General features: G+C 43.4%; 1 protein-coding gene across 3 annotated transcripts in view; it reads right to left on the reverse strand.

Annotated features, from left to right (window-relative positions):
• Positions 1-1,435: 1,435 nt before the first annotated feature.
• LOC113033618 (tetratricopeptide repeat protein 28) overlaps positions 1,436-19,188 on the reverse strand; it is a 187,379-nt gene continuing 169,626 nt past the window's right edge. For 2 of the 3 annotated variants that reach the window (XM_026187594.1, XM_026187596.1), the window contains 15 exons: positions 18,228-18,357; positions 17,877-18,095; positions 16,093-16,252; positions 12,783-12,923; positions 9,339-9,483; positions 9,004-9,183; positions 8,339-8,883; positions 7,826-8,073; positions 7,591-7,715; positions 7,271-7,502; positions 5,413-5,489; positions 4,675-4,698; positions 3,822-3,951; positions 3,618-3,725; positions 1,436-3,437 (listed from right to left, as the gene is read on the reverse strand). In XM_026187594.1, the coding sequence (XP_026043379.1) occupies positions 1,825-3,437; positions 3,618-3,725; positions 3,822-3,951; positions 4,675-4,698; positions 5,413-5,489; positions 7,271-7,502; positions 7,591-7,715; positions 7,826-8,073; positions 8,339-8,883; positions 9,004-9,183; positions 9,339-9,483; positions 12,783-12,923; positions 16,093-16,252; positions 17,877-18,095; positions 18,228-18,357 (4,077 nt within the window). In that variant the 3' untranslated portion in view covers positions 1,436-1,824. The remainder of the gene's footprint in view (positions 3,438-3,617; positions 3,726-3,821; positions 3,952-4,674; positions 4,699-5,412; positions 5,490-7,270; positions 7,503-7,590; positions 7,716-7,825; positions 8,074-8,338; positions 8,884-9,003; positions 9,184-9,338; positions 9,484-12,782; positions 12,924-16,092; positions 16,253-17,876; positions 18,096-18,227; positions 18,358-19,188) is intronic. The other variant, XM_026187595.1, reaches the window with a different exon arrangement.

Consider the following 19,188-nt stretch of genomic DNA (forward strand, 5'->3'; position numbering starts at 1 on the left):
GTAATATTTAACAGAGAAGTAAATATAAACTGCAGTATTTAAATGATAATTTCATTTAAAAGCTACTATACCTATCAGGCCCTGTTAATAACCAGACCTGGGTGTGACTAGTTTAACTGGACTAGCTTTCCAAAAACATAAACACAACCCCCCAAAAAAAAAACCCATAGAAGTTTGACAAACATACAAAAAGAAACCCCCGTAAAGGGCAAAAAGTGTCAGGGCACTGTCTGTGACCCAGTGTTTTCTAGTTCTGGACATCATGCTATTTGCTTTTGAATATTCATTGCGATTCTTAGGTTCATGGTTATTCTTTCATCATGTTTTAAGTTTGTTTCTGTTAGCCTTCAGTTCTTAGCAATCTTAGTTCTCTCTCAGTGTCTAATCTTCTTCTGTGTTTAGTCAGTCTTTGTCGCCGTGTTTACTCGTGTCTCCCCAGTCACTGTGTCAAGCTTGCGTCTGTTGTTTCCTGTCCTATTTTGATAGTCTCCTGTCCTGTATCCAATGTGTTCACTTTGTTCAATCTGATTTGTTCCTCCTGTGTTGTCCAGCTGCCTCTACTTCCCTGATCATCCTTTTGTGTATTTATTGTGTGAGTTTCCTTTTGTCCCTCGTTATATCATCTGTTCATCTAAGCTCATGTTTCTGATCTTGGTTTCCATGTTTCAGGTTTTCACATTCCAGGTATCTAGTGTTTAGTATATACCTTCCTCCAGTTTAGCATTGTTAGTTTAAGCTTAGTCCCCGTCCATCTTTCTTTTTAATTTTTTTGTACAGCCAAAAATAAACTGTTTGCTTTTCGCTAAGTCCAGTTCCGTCTCCTTAGTCTGCATTTGCGTCTGCTCTCTCTACTCCAGAGGATCTGACGTGACAAAAAGAGGGCAAATATTTTTCTCATTATATTGTTCATATTACTTTCAGCTTTAGCCATGTTATATTTGTACTATATTCAAGTAAATATAAGATTTAAATGATATGCTAATCATTTCTCTTTTTGCGACAGCCGTCCCAACTTGAACTGGAATAAGGTCTCTATAGATGTATGAAGCCACACAAAAGAATAATGTCAAGAATACAAGAAAGCAAACATGATGCTTTATTGAAACAGTTTACTGATAAATGACAGATGGTTGTCATGAAACTTTCATGTTTAATCTAAAAAAATCATGGGCTAAAAAGTCATACATGGTACTTAACACTGAATAGCAAGAGAATCCATGCTTCAGAGCAGACACTCAATTCACAAAGAAATCAGGCAAAATGCCCTTTTGATTTCAATAAAAAATATTAAATCTTTTTCTCCACTCTATCCATCTTTACATGGTACAGGTTTGTTCACTTTTTAATCATATAAAAACGCTTAATACTGATTGTGAAACACTGGAATTAATTTACAAAACATAATAATAATTATTATATTAATAACAATAACAAACAATAACAATAACCATTAAATTTAAAAACAAAACAAAAAAAAGGAAGAAATCAGTCATAGCTGTTGCATCTTGGCCCACACGAACAGCAACGTTTTTTGGGGGAAAAAATACCAAATGGCATTTACATCTACCTGACACACAGTTACACACAAACACAGTATCAGGTCGTTGAGTTTTTTTCATTGCCATTTACAGTGTTATGGGCACAAAGACTAGACGCTCTCTAAAGCACTCATGTGCCTCTGCAGAATCAAACTCACAACCAAAGAAATCCTTCTCGCTGTCAGTCAACCTTGATGGACCAATGGCGGTCCCCAAAAAGTGCCCTACCCCTCCAGCACCCAGGATAGTAAATGATAGATAAAAGTATTGGACCGTTTTAAATGTCTCAGCATTTAGAGGAAGGGAAAAATCTTCCAGGTGACAGGAACTTGTATCCATTGCCAGCAGGTAGTCGGATAGAACGAGCACCAGGGCTACTGCTAGTGGAAATAGTAGGTGATGGGGCCACTTTTCTGGGGTTGGAACAGTGATGTCCATTGGAAGAGTTCTTGCTACCCCTATCCAGTGACTGCAGCCCCAGCTCCCGCAGCTCCAGGCTGTCTTGGGTGTCGTTAGGGGAGCAGTGGCGCGGGGAGAGGTTCAGAAGACTTAGTACATCTCTGCTGGCAGAGGCGAGAGGACCGGGTGTGCTGTGGACAGCTTTGACAGGACCTAGATGTTGCTGTTGTTGGGCCGCAGCATTAGCCCAAAAGGTCTTCAGATTGTGGATAGCTTGTACTTTTTCATCAATGACCCCTCTTCTTAGTCGATCCAAATCCGCCGTGTCAGCTGATGTAGAGCAGGCAGAGCCTGTAGAGGAGTAGGAAAGAGCAGGAGATGGAGCACTACCAGCAGGGGACTGGTGACCAGAACTGGGAGACACGTTGCTCGGGGAACGAGAGATGTGGCCACTGTACGGGGAGCTCGGGTACTTTAATTTGAACTGTGCGTGAGTGTCTGAAGTGGGTGAAGGATGGCTGCCCTCCTTTTGGGAAGACTCAGAGACCGCAGGGCTATTGTAGCCAGAGCTTATCTTCTGCAGTGAAGAAGATCGGGAGGGAGGTTTGGGTCTTGGGGAAGACTGAGCTCGACCACTAGCGCCGCTGTTAGGACGGCTGAACGCACTAGTTTCAGAAGAGCGGAATGCGCTACTCCGTGCTGAGGTTCCTCCAGCTGTCCCGGCCTCTGCACCAGCCCTCTGAAGACTACCCACAGCACGCAAATGGCTGTGAGTCTCTTCCAGAATCTTCTGGGCCAGTTCCTGAGGATCTAGAGGGACAGTTTTTTCTTCCTGAGACTTGACAGTGCTGTCCGTCTCAGTACTGGACTGGTCAGATTCTCCTGTATCTGAGCTGCTCACCTTACCGACTTTCTGAAACGGTGAGTTTGGGCTGGGCACCAGGTTTGTTTTGACGGGAGATGTTGGGGTGCTGACACTGCCCCTCGATGATACAGAAACAGTGTACCCTCTCCCCGTTCCTGTGCTGGAGCCACCGACGACACCCCTGCCTCCCCGGTGGTGGCGCTGGCTGTGGCCTGGTGGCAAAGGCAGAGAGTCACAATGACTTCCCAGGGGCTCACTGCTGATAATGGAAAAGCCCTCATATTCCTCCTCATCTCCGCGGGCTCCCGCCACTGCAGCAGCTGCTCCATGGGGAGACGAGCGGCTGCGAGGAACATGAGGGTGTTTGTGGACCGAGTAGTGTGCTGTGACCCCACCGCGCTGCCGATGAGCAAGGAAATCACAGTCTGACTTGGAAGCAAAGCTCATAGAGGAGGCTACAGAGCTAAGGCTATAAACAGAAATGGCATCAGATACTTGATTGTCCAGGCAAGGAGGAGAGAAGGGAAGGCTTGAGTATCCCATGGGCAGGGGGTTTGACACAGACTGGGCTGAAGCTAGGGACTCAAGGGAGGATGAGCTGTCCAGGCTCAAGCGTTTGGGCAGTTCTGTGGAGTCTGAACATAAAAGAAAAGAGATGATGAAAAATGTGACATGAGATAAACACAGGATAAAAACGGGCTGTTAAAAAGTGCCAATGCACAGTTCAGATTCCAGTGTACAGGGAATCAAGTTAGGAGCTCAACAACAATCAGCAAAGAATGAAAGTGCATAAGCAAAAAAATACATTTACTTACCAAAGAGTGCCAGCAGAGACTGGAGAGCAAAGTGCAAGGTGCGGCGGTTGGCTAGCTTGCCTGTCTTCAGTACTACTTCTTCTTGGCCTACCTCACATAAGTCAAACCCTGCACATGCAAAACAGGACAACAGCTGTAACTTAAATAGACATATGGTAGACAATAGGATAGGGACTTTTTTTTTTTACATAATAGATGACTAACCAAGAGCAGCCAGAAATTCATGGCATCCTGGGAGTCTCCATAGCTGCACACTAATGGACACCTGAATGGGCAGCAGGGAGAAATCCTGTTCTTTCTCTCCTGTCTGTAGTTGGACTAGCACCTGGTGGAGCTGAAAGAGACAGGGGACAACATTACAATAAAGTAGTGGAGATGTAATTAACGGCTTAAAAGTGAACTGGGTGATCAAAGCGTTGCATCAGTAACTTAAATAACCCAAGTGAAAAAATTATACAGCTTCTTCCTTTTAATAATGATTTCATTTTCTTCTCTTTAAGTCGTCCAATTAAAACATATTCATGTATCTTGTATAAGCCTGTGTCCTAAAAAAATATGTCTGAGCCCAGTGCACGAGCAATCTTGGCAATAAAATAACTGTAGGTAAGCTGAGCTGGAAGGGTTTGGGCTTTGTAGGGTTTAACACGCGGCCCGAGAGCACACTTACGTGTTTTGTTTGGGGATTACTTTGCTTTGAACAGAGACATCTTTGTCAACTTGACGCAACTGTGCAGAAACCCCTTCTTCTCGTTTCACCCGACACGATTGAGAAAGGGTTTTTTACATCACAGATTTACCCCTGCTTCCACCCTGAAACATTCCTTTGACCTGAACCAAACCCAAGTTTTAAATCTTATATACCCCCAAATCCCTTAGATTTGACTGAAAACTAGCAAAGGAAAAACTATGAACAACACAAGACAGTAAACTTTGCATGTGGAGAGGAAAAACAACATGCATTTTCGCCAATACAAAGAGAGTTTAGCAGAACAGACAGTAAAGAGTGATTTAACAAGATAGCTATGGGATGGAGTGCTGGTAGTGAATGCACACTTACCATCGCCACCATATTTTTAACAGCCTTCAGACCACACGTTAGGAGCAGGGGAGAGAAAACAGGTGTTTAATGGCATGCACACAGGCCATTCGCAAAAAAAAAAAAAGAAAAGGAAGAAAAAGAAAAAGAGTAAAGTACAAGGATTTATGGCAACAAGAGGGTACAGCAACAAGTAACATTAGTGGTTTAACAGATTAAAGTTTATTGCTTGCAGCATATATAGATTAGATCAAGTGTTTCCACTGACACACACACACTTACATTTTGAGGCTATGAAAATTGCCAATCACAAACTAACTTGATGACTTTAAGCATGTGACAGCCACATGTTACACGTAAACAGGGATAAACTACGTCAGTCCCAGATTAATTCTCAGGTGTCATAAGCTTGGGGAGGAAGAGAACAGAACTCAGACTGTAGTTAAGACTTTGGGCGACTAGTTAGAATTCAGTGCTGCATTTCAATGCAGATTAAGCTCCAGCTTGAGTTGCCAGTTCATTAGAGCGTATCCAGTCCTGACATTACCAAATTACACAGTGATAAAATCACTGATATGCTTCTTCTAGCAACGCACTTATAATACAAAGGTGTGGCAAAGTTTCAAAGAAAGTGAAAGGGGACTGCTACAATGCTTTTTAACTCTAAGTAACAGGAATGGTATTTGTCATTTGAACCAAAGACCAGTGGGTACTGGGTGCAAAACTCAACAGCATTTGTTCAGAGCTGCAGGGACCTACCCGGTTGATGAGCTGCTCTCCTGCCTCTGAAGCTGTAATGAGTTTGCACAAAGCTTGCAGAGCTGGCGGTGGCAGACCTAAGGGATTGGATCAAAGGAAGTTCTTCATCATTCATTAACAAGGCACACTGGTTTAAATGGTAGTGGTAAAAAAAAGTGCTAAACATGGGGCGATACATAGATCAATGAAATGGCGCAAACATAAATTGTGTTAAAATGTTCTGAGATTCTATCAGAGTGATGCCAGGAAGGTGTCCTGGCCCGTATCCCTAAAGAATCTTTGTGCAAAAAGTGGCTCCTAGCGGCCAAATTCTAAGAAAATTCTCAGAGTCATGACGTTTTCTTAGAATTTCCCCTAAAAGTGACACGACAATCCCAGTTAATATAAAAGCTATTCCTCAAGATTCCTAGCGCTTAAAAGGGCTCCTAAGGCGAGATCTGCTAAGAGCAGGGAAGAGGACTTTTAGTGGCTTAGGAGTTCCCCTAAGCAGCTGCACAAAATGGCCAACAGAAGAGGCAGGAGAGATGTCCTGCAAACACTGGATGACAGGGAATTATTGAGATGCTACAGATTGGATCGTGCAGGAATCATGTTTGTGGTGGATCTCCTTAGAGATGCAATTACTTCACCAACTCGACGCCACAACACTATTACACCGGAGACGAAAGTAATCACAACCCCGAGGTATTTGGCAACCGGGAAAATGCAACAATGCAGCAGTGATGACTTGGGTCTTCAATCACAGACATTGCTAAAAGCTGAGCCGTGTTACCCTCGTTAAGACCACACTGGACTTGTAACGTTGTGATTTCTACTTCATTAAGGACAGCCTCTTGAGATAGGCCATCTTGTTTTCAACGGGGTCCATATAGGAGTGAAAGTACAAAATATGCCAGCTAGGATATTAATATGAGCAAATAAGACACGAATCATTATTTGAACAGGGTGTAATGAGTTTAAGTTTTCACATATTTTAGATTCTAATGGCTATAACCCCTACAGCTTACTATTCATTTTCCAGATATTTTCTTGAATGTGAAATATTATTTACAATTACAGTCAGCATAAGATTAGAGTATATAATATGTTTATTGATTTGAGGGTACATCCTTTGCTCATTATCACCAAAAGCTCATTTCCATCAAACTTGTAGGATCAACCAATCACGGCTTTTGAAATGATGACTCATACCTAGCAACGGGGTCAACCACACCTCCTCACTAAGATAGGATTTTCCATCCATTCCTTGCTCAGAGTTCACTGAAAATGTTCTGGAATCACTTCTAAGCTAAAACTCCTGGCAAGGAATTTTTAGGTTAAGTTAGCAGCTCTCTGAGAGGATTCTCAGAATCTTTAGGGATACGGGCCCTGGTCTCAAACTCATCCTGCAGCACGACAACGACCTTGCAACTCCTGTTGGGGCTATAATAAGCTATGTTTAGTGACAAGCATAACACTAAATGCTCCCAGGATTTAGAGTAATCTTCATGTGCATTTTTTAGTAAATAAATTGTGTTTTCTCATTTAATTGGATTATTTGTCATCAAAATGTTATGGCAATGTTTTGGTTGTTGTTGTCATTTAAAAATCAAAATGTTGAATCAGGTAGGAATCAGTGCTGCTGTGTAACAGAAGCTTAGCATCATAATGATGGCAGCATTATAGCAAAGACAAACAATATCAAATACAAACAGTATTTAAACCTTTAACTTTATTCAATGAGAAATGTTCAATTTCCCAACATTATAAGCCAGATAAGTTGTCGTAGCACAGGGATTTGCTAGTATTTATAAATCCATAACCTTGGGCACATTGTAAACAACTTGGTTTGTTTTAAATAGCTACATTGTCTACATACCCAGCAGTGACTGTAAGGTGGTGCTGCACTGCTGAAGCCTGTCTCCTGGGTCAGCAGTGGGAAAGAAGACAGCAGCGGGGATACCGGTGCCTGCAGAGTCAAGACGGAAGCCCACAGCTGTCAGCAGAGCCTGCCAACCAGGGACACCCCCTACTTTGTTCTCCACACTCTGCTGGGATGTATACATGGAATTACGCTGGCCATTCTGTATCCTCTGAAGAGACTTTTCCACCTGCAGTGAGCACAGCAATGCACCATCAGTGTTTTTGAGCAGTGCTGACTGTGACATCTTGTAAAATAAGTAACGGTGTGTGTCTCACCAAGTGAAGTAAAACCCTCAGAGCATCGCGAGCCCGATCTGGATACTGTAGAATCTCAGCTAAAGCTTGGCCAATTAGGGAAGATGGGCTGTTAAGCTTCACATCATTGCCAATCAGCATGTATCCTGAAAAAAAGAAATAAAGTAAGAAGAGCTCAGTTTCACAGCGATCTTCTTTTAACTACTTTGTTTATTACTAATGTTGAAATAATGCATAAAGGAATTTCATCCCTGACCTGCCCAGTTGGAAGGGTGTGAGTACTGCTTGCTGCTCTGGACAGTCTTCATGGCATCTGCCAGTGCCGCACTAGCTTTGGTCCCGTTGAGAAGGGCGGAATAGAAGGCATGGACAAAAACCTTGGAGGCAGCAACTGGGACAGGCCACAAGGACACAAGTACACACTGAGCCCCAGCAGCCAGGAAAGCTCTAGTCAGTCCCACAACACCATCTGCTGTGACCTTGCTGCTGGACTCTTGGTATGACCTGCAGCCACGAAAAGACAAGGCTCAAATGTGAAAACTGTAAAACTAAAATGTCAAGCTTGAAATTTGGTATTCTACCCTGTGCTTATCAAATAAATCATGATGTACATTTTAAGTACATTTGTGTGTTTAATGAATTTCATGTCAGTCAATCAATTTTGAATTCAGATCTTCAATATGGTTAATCTCATGGTTTTTTTAATGACTTTAAATCTACATTAAAAAAAAATCACTATTTAGTTGTATCGCTTTGCCAGTCTACCTACCCCAGCACAACCAGCTTGACGGGCAACCTCAGATCCAAAATATCTGCAGCTGTAAGCAGGAACTCCTGAAGGGGCGGGCTGTCACAGATGCTCTCCACATCACTGCTGTCATCCTGCATGTGGAGAGACTCTGGGATGGTGTAGCCACTTCCAGTGGAGCCCTTTCTGCCTCGGCCACTGCTGCCTGCTCTCCCCCCTGCACCTCTTCCCACTGTTCCCACTCCCACATTGGCGCTTGCTCCCCCAGGCACAGCTTCAGGGTTTGGGGTGAGCACCAGAGCAGCTAATTTCCAAGAAATGTGGGTGGCGAAGTGGGCGCATTCAGCCTGTGTTAGAGCACTCATGACCCTCTCCTTTGTGGCAGAAGAGCCAGCAAGGGGTTGGCATCCCAGCAGCTCAGCCACCATTAGTGCTTCCTCCTCTGCAGACGGCATAGGTCCCCACAGCCAGCGATCCATCACAGGTGAGGGAAGTCTCGGGTTACCCACCACTGCTGCCATTGAGACGCCGCCGCATGGGGCTGGTCCAGGACGCCGAGAATGAGCCTTAGAGGACATCAACAAATTTTACCTTGTAGCACAGCAAAGCTTAGGACGGATGGTGAATAGTTTGTTATAGCATTACAGATTGTAAAAACGTGACAAAGTTTAAATAAGAAGCTGTACCTTTGCACTGGTTCCAAGGCCATGAATGGAGGGCACAGCAATGAGGCTGAAACGCTCATATAAGTATTCATTAGAAGAGCTTCCTTTTAGCAGAGCAAACGGGATGAGGTACAGTTCTCCCTCAAGCACCATCACTAGTTGCCTGTGTCTGCCAACAGGCCCACTGGAGTGCATCAAGCCCTGTGAGGCAAGGATATGAAAACACTTAATCATATAAAGGAAATTCATTTTTTTCTGCTTTTCTGTTCCTCTCGAAAGCACCCTATTGTGTTTTCTTCTCTCTGTCACACAACTGCCTCAACAGACAGGCAATACCCCGCCGAAGTAGTACTTACCCCCTCCATAGGTGCGATGAGCAAATCATAAAGTGCCCGCAGTGGAGGTTTTCCAAGGTTGCTGGAGCGACGGGGCAGGGAAGAGTTGCCATCTTTGGCAGGAGACATTGTGTTGCTGAACAGGCTTGTCATACTCTGGCAACTCCTGCAGAGACACAAAACAAAGTACTGTAGTTTTCATTTTAATCCTGAAAACCTCAAGAAAGTTTCAGACACTTAAGATTCTTCATGATTTTTGAGTTAGGAGTCTTTGCTGAGACTAAACCAACTTTAAACTGTTCAAATATTTCTTTGGGCCTTTCTTGCCTTCTTGTTAATTCCAAAACGCAGTTTTGCCTGTGTGTTGAGAAAGTGGATGACAAAGTCCATTTTTAATTTAATAGATAATGTGTCGCAGAGGATCATCACATTCATATATCTGCTCAAACGTAGAACAAATTTAATCCAAGAGGAGGTAGATGAGGGTAGGATATATTAATTTGTTGTTACCCCTTGGGAAGGCAAGTATAATACAAAGGCTGTTTCAATTCACTCAGTTTACCATGTCAATATGTACACCTTCACTAGATGGCAGTATTGCACTGCTTATCGAGCACTTATTGGCCTAAATAGGGGCCAGACTGGCAGAATCACCACAGAAGGAGAGCACCATTCATGCATTTTCTTCAACATTTTAAATTCAGAACATCCCATCATCTGTTAGTTTTGTTGTCTTCAATCTTTATCAACAAACCAACTCAAGATAACAGCACAATGCGTTTTGGATGCCTGTCTGCTGTGTGAAGGGAATGACAGCCCTCAGCTCACATAGAGAAAGTCAGCATACTGAGAACTGTGCTAATGGTGGCTGAGGGGCTAGAAGCCTTTTCCTTTTTCCTAGCAGGGCCAAGCTTTATAGTCACACTTGTCACTACTCCTCCATCTGTTCCACCAGCCAGAATTTCTTCCGGACCCAGCCAACAGACATCTATCCTGCCCTTCTGGTAGCCCCAGGCCACTGGCTTTCCTCCAGCCTCCCGACTCTCTGTCTCTCTCCCAGGCCTTGGCATAAGGCTCCATGGGAAAGCAAAACAATCGTTTGTTAGCCTGACAAGAAGAATGAGTGAGGAGACAAGGGATAAGCCAAAAGAAGGTGAGTGTCAAGTGTAAAGGGAGACAATGAAAAGAAAAGACTGGGAGCTGTAGAGAGGCTGAACGTGAAGATTGCATTCAGTGGTTGTAAGTGAAAAACGGGTCTTTAAGTGTCATCTGCGTGGTAATCAGAGATAAATAAATCATCCTCTAGTATACATTTAAAGGTGCAGTGTGTGAAATCTTACCACTAGATGTCAGTGGATTGCAGCTTGCTCTGTTTTGTTATCCATCCAAATTCAGGTGTGTAACCCTGGCTACGGTGGCTAATGTAGGATAAAGAACTCTGGATGTCGTTCATCTGTGAGTGTAGGCTGTCAATCTGCTGTTTACCTCAGCTATCAATATGCATGTCTATGTATTCTGGAAGAGGCTGTCAGACTTTGTGAATGAAGGCTGGGTCTCACTCCTGTCTCATGTCAGTGATACTGAGACGAATTGTTGATGATATCCTGAACTTAAGAGCTGATCTTTTGCCACAGTTAGCTGCTGCTAGCCAGCGTTAGGGGAACTTCATTTGAAGCGGATCCAACACTGCTGGGCTCGGACGCCTTGCAAATGAACTCAGGAAATGTGTGAGACGATATTTTTAAAGGTTTATTTTTAGGACATTCAAGCCTAACATTGGCATCTAATTACCCGGTGACAATGTTTAACTGCATGAATAAATACACACGTTTATTCAAATTTTTGTGTGTTACAGCCCTAGCTGCTGTTCAGGAGATGAAGCTTGAGATAAGGAGGAAGAGGATGAGATGAAAAGGAGGAGGAGAAAGACACTATGAGAAAGAGATGATGAAAATATACATGTACAAATGTTAAATGGTCGAATATAGTTGGAAAGAGCTATTGGTGATCTTTAAATTCAAAGTTACGTATAAGGTGTGCTGCGTATGAGGCTGGTGAAATGGCCATGGCATGACAACGTGACAGGGCAACACGGCGGCTTCAACAAACTGGCACTCGCTCCAGTTTGTGTATCTGTAACAATTAATTCTAAGTTTACGAGAACGCATGATTTTGTTAGAGCATGTAATTACACACGAATTCATGTATAACTATGAATACAATATTCTTTTTTTCTATTTAATAACCTAAAAAATAACTACTGTACCTCTAAGCTTATTATATTGGCTGTCTTTGTACTGCTGATAAAATAAACCTTGCATCATCCTTTTGGCAGAATTTTACAGAGAACTGCAAGATCATTAAACAATCTCATCAAGTTACACAACGAAGACACAAAGAGACTTTCATTATCACTTTCCCACAGTAATCCTTCCAAGCTCCGTACTGAAGACGAGATCTCAGTGCCCTGTACCTATTTGAATTTAAATGTTATTCAATTAAGGTTTCTTTTTGAAATAAACGTATCCTTTCTCTTTGTAATACATAAATATCAAAATCCTGAAGTATTCATATAAATTCATTCCATTAAATGGTAATAGCCTAAACATGTAAGGAAAAATAGCAGGAGAAAGTGAATTCAAAAAGAGCTCTTGAATAACACACAGATTATCTGACACCAAACCTCAAGATGTATGGAGGACAAAGAGGTTTTCTCAATTTTCTCTTGCTTTTGGTATTGTGACAGACGACAGGCTCCTAAGCATGATGAGCTTTATAATTCAGATTTTTTTTTTAAAGGCCCAAAAGAATGAGGGGATTATTACCGGCAGCCCATTAAAGGGGCTTAATGAGCACCAAGACTCAATTAAAGCTGGAATTACCCTCTCATCAAAGAACAGCTCAACTGTGGACGAGGACAGGGAAATATGACCCAGACACACAAGTATGCACACACATGCACGCACATTGTCGGTATACCTTACCAATCAGCCCAATGTAAATGAATACTCTGCATAGTGTCAATAAATAACGCTGTGAACAAGCCAGTGGCGCTCTCACTAAAATCTCATAAATCTGCATAACAAACACAGACATGGCAAACATTTTAAAACCACATTCATCTCCATGTCTGCGCCTGGCAAACAGTCACACGCACATGTGACCACATTCACGCACACACAGGGCTTCCATCAGAGTAGACAGTTGATAAGGGCTTTAGCAGCTTTGGCTTTACTCAGTCTATTTAATAAGGAGGATTCACATGCTGCCTCTGCGCTGGCTAAACAATGGAGAAAAGAGTCCTTTCACAGATGAGCCACAATACCCACGAATCTCCTTACTCGAGCAGAGACTTTTAATCGTCTTCTTTGTGCAAAAGTGGGTCTAAGTAGCATTTGGTGATTAACACTGCCACTCATTAACAGCCAAGGAACACTGAGGTGATGTGCATCAAAACCCCCCTACCTGTTGAACAGGTTGTTTCTGGACACCATGCGCAGGAAGCCCGTTGGATCAGTGACGGAGTTAAGCTTGTTGTTGAGCTCCTCAAATTGTTGATCCAACAAATCTCCCGCCTCACTCTCAGTCTCACTGCTCGAGCACCCTCTGAAAGAGAGAAAGAGATGGAGTGAGAGGCATCCAAGGCCACAGAAATGTTGCCAAGAGAAAAAAAAGCATGTGAGCACAGCAGACAATACACTCTTATATTGTTTCGCTGCGGATAAATCAAGTACTCACAGAAACACACACACACAGACACTTCTGACCTGCCAAAAAACACACACCGTTCAACCCTCACACACTTGGCCTCTTTTTTTCAGCCTGGATCCAACAGCCTGATTGTAATCCTTTCAATATAATGCCAGTAATGCTGATCCAGTCGCGGGGGTGTCATCCCCCCCCCAATCACTAGCTCGCAACCACTCTCTCATCTCGCCCTTCATGCGTGAACCTCTCCTTTGATATCATGCAACTCTTAGAGTATCTCACAGCAGCTGTATGAACTTCTTGGAACCACCATGGGATCTCTGATTGCCTTGCGCACCTACCACTGCAATTCTTAAAGCCACAGTACGTGGCTCACACTGAGATTCGCTCTCCGGGAATGTACATGGTAACAGACCTATTCAGACTGGATTTTCAAAAAGATGGAGAGATTCCACATGTTAATACGCAGATTTCGACTATCACAAAAGCCGTGTCTTCCGCTCTCTTTATTATCCTGTCTTTCACACACATATGCTCCTCTCCATTTTTCTCCATCCCATTCATTCTGTAGACACTCATTTCAGAGTGCTGCCTCCCTTTCTCTGCACTCTGGAGACTGAATGGGCTGGTAAGTGGGGCCATATGGTGCCCATCCAGGCGCAGTGGTGTGTATGCAACTTCCCATTGGAGAAGTAAATGAGCTGGTAATGGGGCAGGAGGGCCAGACTGCTAGGGGTGGAAGAGACTGGCACTGGGTGGAGCAGCTGGTCACTATGGATCAAACTCCAACTAGAGAAACATGGCACACGTCAAGTGCAGTGTAGCTCCAAGGATGTCAATGGGTGATTTGAACTTTTGATACATCTCAGAACACTTTACATGCCCTACACATATGACTACATCCCCTGTTGTGTGTTAGATCTCTATTCACTACCAGCCTCTTCTTTGACTTTTGGCTCACTGATTTTAGCGTCTCCTCTGAACCTTCCTCCCCATTCTTCCTTAAGGTTACAGTAACCGCCTTCTCTTTTCCTTGGGTTGTCAGACTGGCTGTGTGTTAGGTGGATTCAACACCTCGAGCTATATCAAGAGCCATTATTCCATCTCATTTATTGCCACTGGGGGGGGAGAGCAAAGCCCTTTAAGGAGGTAGTGGATGTCTGTCATCACAGGAAGCATCACACTCTTTTACACACACACTCACAATAAAACAACCCTTCTTCTGCTAAGGCCTGATTTAGACTGCTGAGGGGAATCTTTATAACCTACTTATGCTTGTTCTGGTGCATTACATGTTAATTGCCATGTGGTCATGACCCAGTGTTTTATATGTGGTAAAATGCTGGGATTTTTTTTTTTTTACCTTGTGTATCCCTGCACTTTGTTGTGGAGAGTATTTTTTGGGTGCAAAGATGTTTGTCCCTGTAGTTTTACCACTTTTTGGAACATTCCCTGAGATCAATTACAATCGTTTCAGCAATCTTACTTTATCGCTTTAGTGTAGAAAATTATATTAATAGCATCAATATAAGGAGTCACAAATGTCAGCAAATTCCTGGAGGGAGTTTGCTGAAACTATCATAACTGACTTGATGGAAAACTAGAGGGAAGCTTCTTTGCACATTCCCGTCACGTCCCTCTAGGAATTTGCTGACATTTGAGATTGCTTATATTGAGCCTGTGAGTATTATTCCTTATAACTGAGGTGATGACTGGTACTCTGTTACTGATAGATTAAAAAACTAAAAGTAGCCAGAAATGCACAGGATGAATTGATGGTGTTGAACAGGCCTCACAAGAGCTGCGGAGAGAGATTTGCAGGTGATCTTCTAACAGTGTGCTGATTTAAAAACAAAGATCGCACCAGTTCATTTCAGTAACGACCAAGCTTAAAAAAACGAACACACCAGCTGAGGGTGGGTGAAGACGCAAGTAACGTACTAACAAAAACTAACAATAATAACATAAAAAGCAGGTTTTATGCGTGTTTCTCTCTGAAAACAGCGTGGCAATTCAGATAACTGAGAGGCGGAAGAAGAATGAAAATGTTTTGATATAAGGCTGAACTCTTGTGACAGACATTGCTGGCGGCTGCGTGTGGTCCTGAGGACTGAAGTGGAGGATTTATTACAAACTCATCCACCGTATAAATCTGAAATATGTGTTTAACAACTCACCTGTCCCACGCGTAAAAGAGCAGAAGAAATTATTTAGCACCAGTTCCCGAGCCGTCTGTGTGTTAATAACGTTAATAATACTGCGCCGTGTGCGTAAATGCACACATTGCTCTTGACTTTTTTTCTGCAGGCTGTCAGGCTTTAGGTATTTAATAAAGTCATTATTAGATATAGTAACATTCATACATTAATCTAATATGTCAACACAGTTCCGTAAATAGCTTTGTTTTCACAGACATTTCAATAAGGCATGTAAAAGCTGTGAAAGCACACAGCGATTAAAAGCCTGAAACACTGCAAACCCCATCAGCTCAGTGCAGAAATTACCGTGGCTGTTCATAAAAGAAGACACACCCTTGCATGAATCTAGTACCTGAATTCTCCTTCTCCATCTAACACTCTACATTAAGCTCAGTTTAGTTTAATACCAGTATTATTGAGGACAACATGCAGGACGAGGACTGAATGTAGAGCTACGGGACAGAGCCAAAGTTTTGGCACTGGACTCACAGCTTTGAGCCATCCACCCGTGCCAATTATGCACTTGTTCTGATAACTTCTCCCCCTCTCATTACAAATAAATGAAGACTGCTAGCGGCAACTATCTCAACAACATCGGGTGCAAAATAAGACATGCTTTTTTTTCCAGCATGACATGCAACACAATTTGCACAATTTGCAGTATGTCGACTTGGTAAATCAGCTTTGTGCAATTCATTTACTTGATCTACCTAAAATGTGGCTCTGTTTAAGGGAAACTAAAACAAATACATGTGCGACGAGTGTACGCTAAGCCATAATCAACAAAGTGAGTTATTAAAGAGGGAAAAGGAAGTGACACAGATTATGAGCTAACTAAATAGAGTTTTCATTTCATTGTTACACCTCACCTGCTATAATAAGACTCTACCCCCAGAGCCTCACGGGCACTGGCGATGTGCTGCTCCAACGAGGAGCCACTGACCACTCCGCCGACACCTCCCTCTTGGAATTCCGACCCCCCTTCGGCTACGCCCTCGCCCAGGTACACCTCATGAAACTTCAGGATGCCTGTGGAGAGAGTGAGAGAGAGAAAGGAGGGGAGTGTAAATATGACTGGCTGCTTTCAGGTGGTTATGAAGTGTAATGACAAAACAAATGAAAGTGGCTATTTTCCACCCTCTCTCTTTCCTTTTTTTTTTTTTTTTAATATTTTCCTATTACTCGCTCTCGACGGTGGCAATATTGGATTATTTCAACTGAGAGCTGTGGGTGAGGGCACGTGCAGCAGTGCATCTGCGGAGCAAAATGAATAAAACAAATATTGTTCAATAAAAGATAAGAGTAGGCTGCCCGTGCCATCTGGTGCCTGCCGCGAGAGCTCGGCTAAGTTTCAAGCAGGTGGGGAAGAGCACATCGGGCGAATACGGCTGTTTGTGTGTGTCTGGTTTGTGGGTGTGTCAGTGTGTTTCACCATTTCGTATTAAATGTGTTTAAATAGACGGGTAAAGTGATTCCGGTGAATATGCACGTGCATGCTAATTCAGGCCAGAATGTACACTAGTGGAGTAATTACAGCATGACATTAGGAGCCCCATTCATTGACTGCAGACTCTTTAGAGCTGGACATGTTTGTGTACCAGCTGGATGCCAGGGAATGCCAGGAAGTGACAGACAGGCGATTAGTGAGCAAGTGGCTCCCTCTTAGCCTGGGGCAATATTCGATGCTTTGAAGATGTACTCCGGTCCCTGTAGTGTTCCTCCCCTCCTTATGACTAGTGCTTGGAGGTCAAGTTCATCTGGTTGCCTGGGAGCTGGATTTGATCAAATGTTCAGGCTCTTGTGCCTTGGAACATGGGTCACGGCTCTCATTTCCTTTCTTCACACGAGAGTCAAAGCAAAGCCAGCAGTAGGGCAGCCACAGCAGTCGGGCGACATGCACCGTAGCTTATTCTTTGTACAACTGGAATTTTACAAAGCAAACAAAAGGGGCCGCGCTAGCATCAGCGCTACTCAGAGTGTAAACAAAAGAGAGAAAGATTTAGGAGTGTATAAAGAAGTGCCAGGACAAAGCGATATCAAGAAAACGGATGAAAACAAAAGCAAACATGAAACATAAAAGCAGGGAAGACTTTTGCTGTTGACACGTGTGAAGATGACGCCACTGGTGTTTTGGCTGTGTCGTTATCGGTGACACAATCAATTAGCATAGTTCACAGGCAGATGCCTTCTGGGGGTGAAAAGCGAGGCAGGGGGGCAAATCCTAGCAGTGGAGTGGCAGGTGGCACTGTCGCTCAGTGTTAAAGCTGGCCTTCCTACCCCTGCAGTGCAAAACAAGCCTCTAGCCTCTGGGCCTTTTATGTGCTTTAATTTGAACAAGCAAGCGTGAGCGTGGGGCTGCTTTTGCTTTAAACCAAGTAGCTTCTGTACAGACAGAATAATTTCATATTATTGATCGCCTTTGCACAAATCGTGCCACTTCAACATTTCTAAGCCATTTTTTAAGTCATTTTCTGTGCTTTTGCCACATTTCAGGTTATTAAAGTAAAAAATGTTGCATTGGAAGTACACACACTTAAATGTTTTGAATAAAAGAACAAAGTAAAACAAAGAGATTCAGGAGAGCAGTAGTCAGACAGACATGATGGGATTTCAGCAACTCATTAAAAAGTTTTCAGCTAGAGTCCAAACCTACCTGCTCCTGGAGCCAGCAGCCAGCTGTACAGGTAACCAGCAGCCATAGAAAAATAAAGCACCAAAGCCCTCTGGCTGTTCACGGTATCCAAGATGTGCTCCACTGTTACCGGCGTGTATGGATCCGACTCCTGCTGGCCCGTCTGCCTCTCCACCAAGAGATCAGCAAAGGCTCTTGTACGACCCCTCTCTGCCACTGCCAGGGCCTCATCGTGGTGCCCTGCGGAGTTCAGAGGTCAGCTTTGATTAGCGGATGAAGTCTAAAATCATTCAGGTGCACACAGAGGCAAAAGCAAAAACAAGTCATAACAGCGTGCAGTACTGAGAGTGTGAGTAAAGTGTGTTGACGTACCGAGGCTGACAAGGACCCTTTGGAGAGCCTGGTAGCAAGAGGTTTGCAGGTCAAACAGAGAAAGCTTGTAATCTGTGCTGTGTTGGGCTTCGTGGCGGATGGTCTCAAACAGCGCTGATGCTCGGTAAAGCTAAGGATAAATAACGGCAGCAATGCGTTCAGACATTCCTGGATTGCTCATTTACCAGACAAGAATAGTGTACAAAAACATAACAAGAAATAGTCATCGGCACCGTCAACGATGACCCCGAAACAGCAAGGCGTTGCATCAAAATACCTTTTCTGGAAAATAAGTTAAAATGAATAAACTGTGTTTAAAAAAAGGAAGGCAGTTGGGATTCTATGAGAAAGACAAGTTGGTTAAATATGTCTGCATGTTACTAAATTGGGCATGATTAGGCCTTAGAGGATAGAAAATGAACATGGCCACTAGATGGTAGCATTCCACCTCACAGGTTATCACTGATCAGCCTCCTTTCTTCTTTTCTCTCTCACAGCAGAATAAAGTACTGTAATGTAGCTTGATGAATAACCATTAAACACAGGTAAACCTCTCCTCAGCTCTCATTTGCCCAGAAAGGGCTGCGAGCAGCTAAACCATTACCCTGAGCATCTTAGACAAACACGGTTCAGGAAAATAAATGCTTTGTGAATTCAATAGGCCCGTCTGTGTTGTTGGACCTTTCAATTCAGGGCCAGACACCGGATTGAAAGAAGAAGGCGAGACAATGAAAAGGTGGGGCGGCAAGGACTGTTGCACACTGGCCAAGCAGAACCGGCCAAGAGTGCTGATTCATGGGAGCCTTTTATTGATTTCCTATTTCTGCACCTATATAGCAGCCCTGTAGAATAACTGGGACTGCTATAGAGTGACTCTCCAGGAGTCTGGGGCCAGCAGAGAGGGTAAAACACTCTTGCTGCTCGACCATAGTACACGCAAGACAAAGAGCTCTGCAGTGGA

Source organism: Astatotilapia calliptera, chromosome 12 (assembly GCF_900246225.1).
Source record: "Astatotilapia calliptera chromosome 12, fAstCal1.2, whole genome shotgun sequence".
NCBI lineage: Eukaryota > Metazoa > Chordata > Actinopteri > Cichliformes > Cichlidae > Astatotilapia > Astatotilapia calliptera.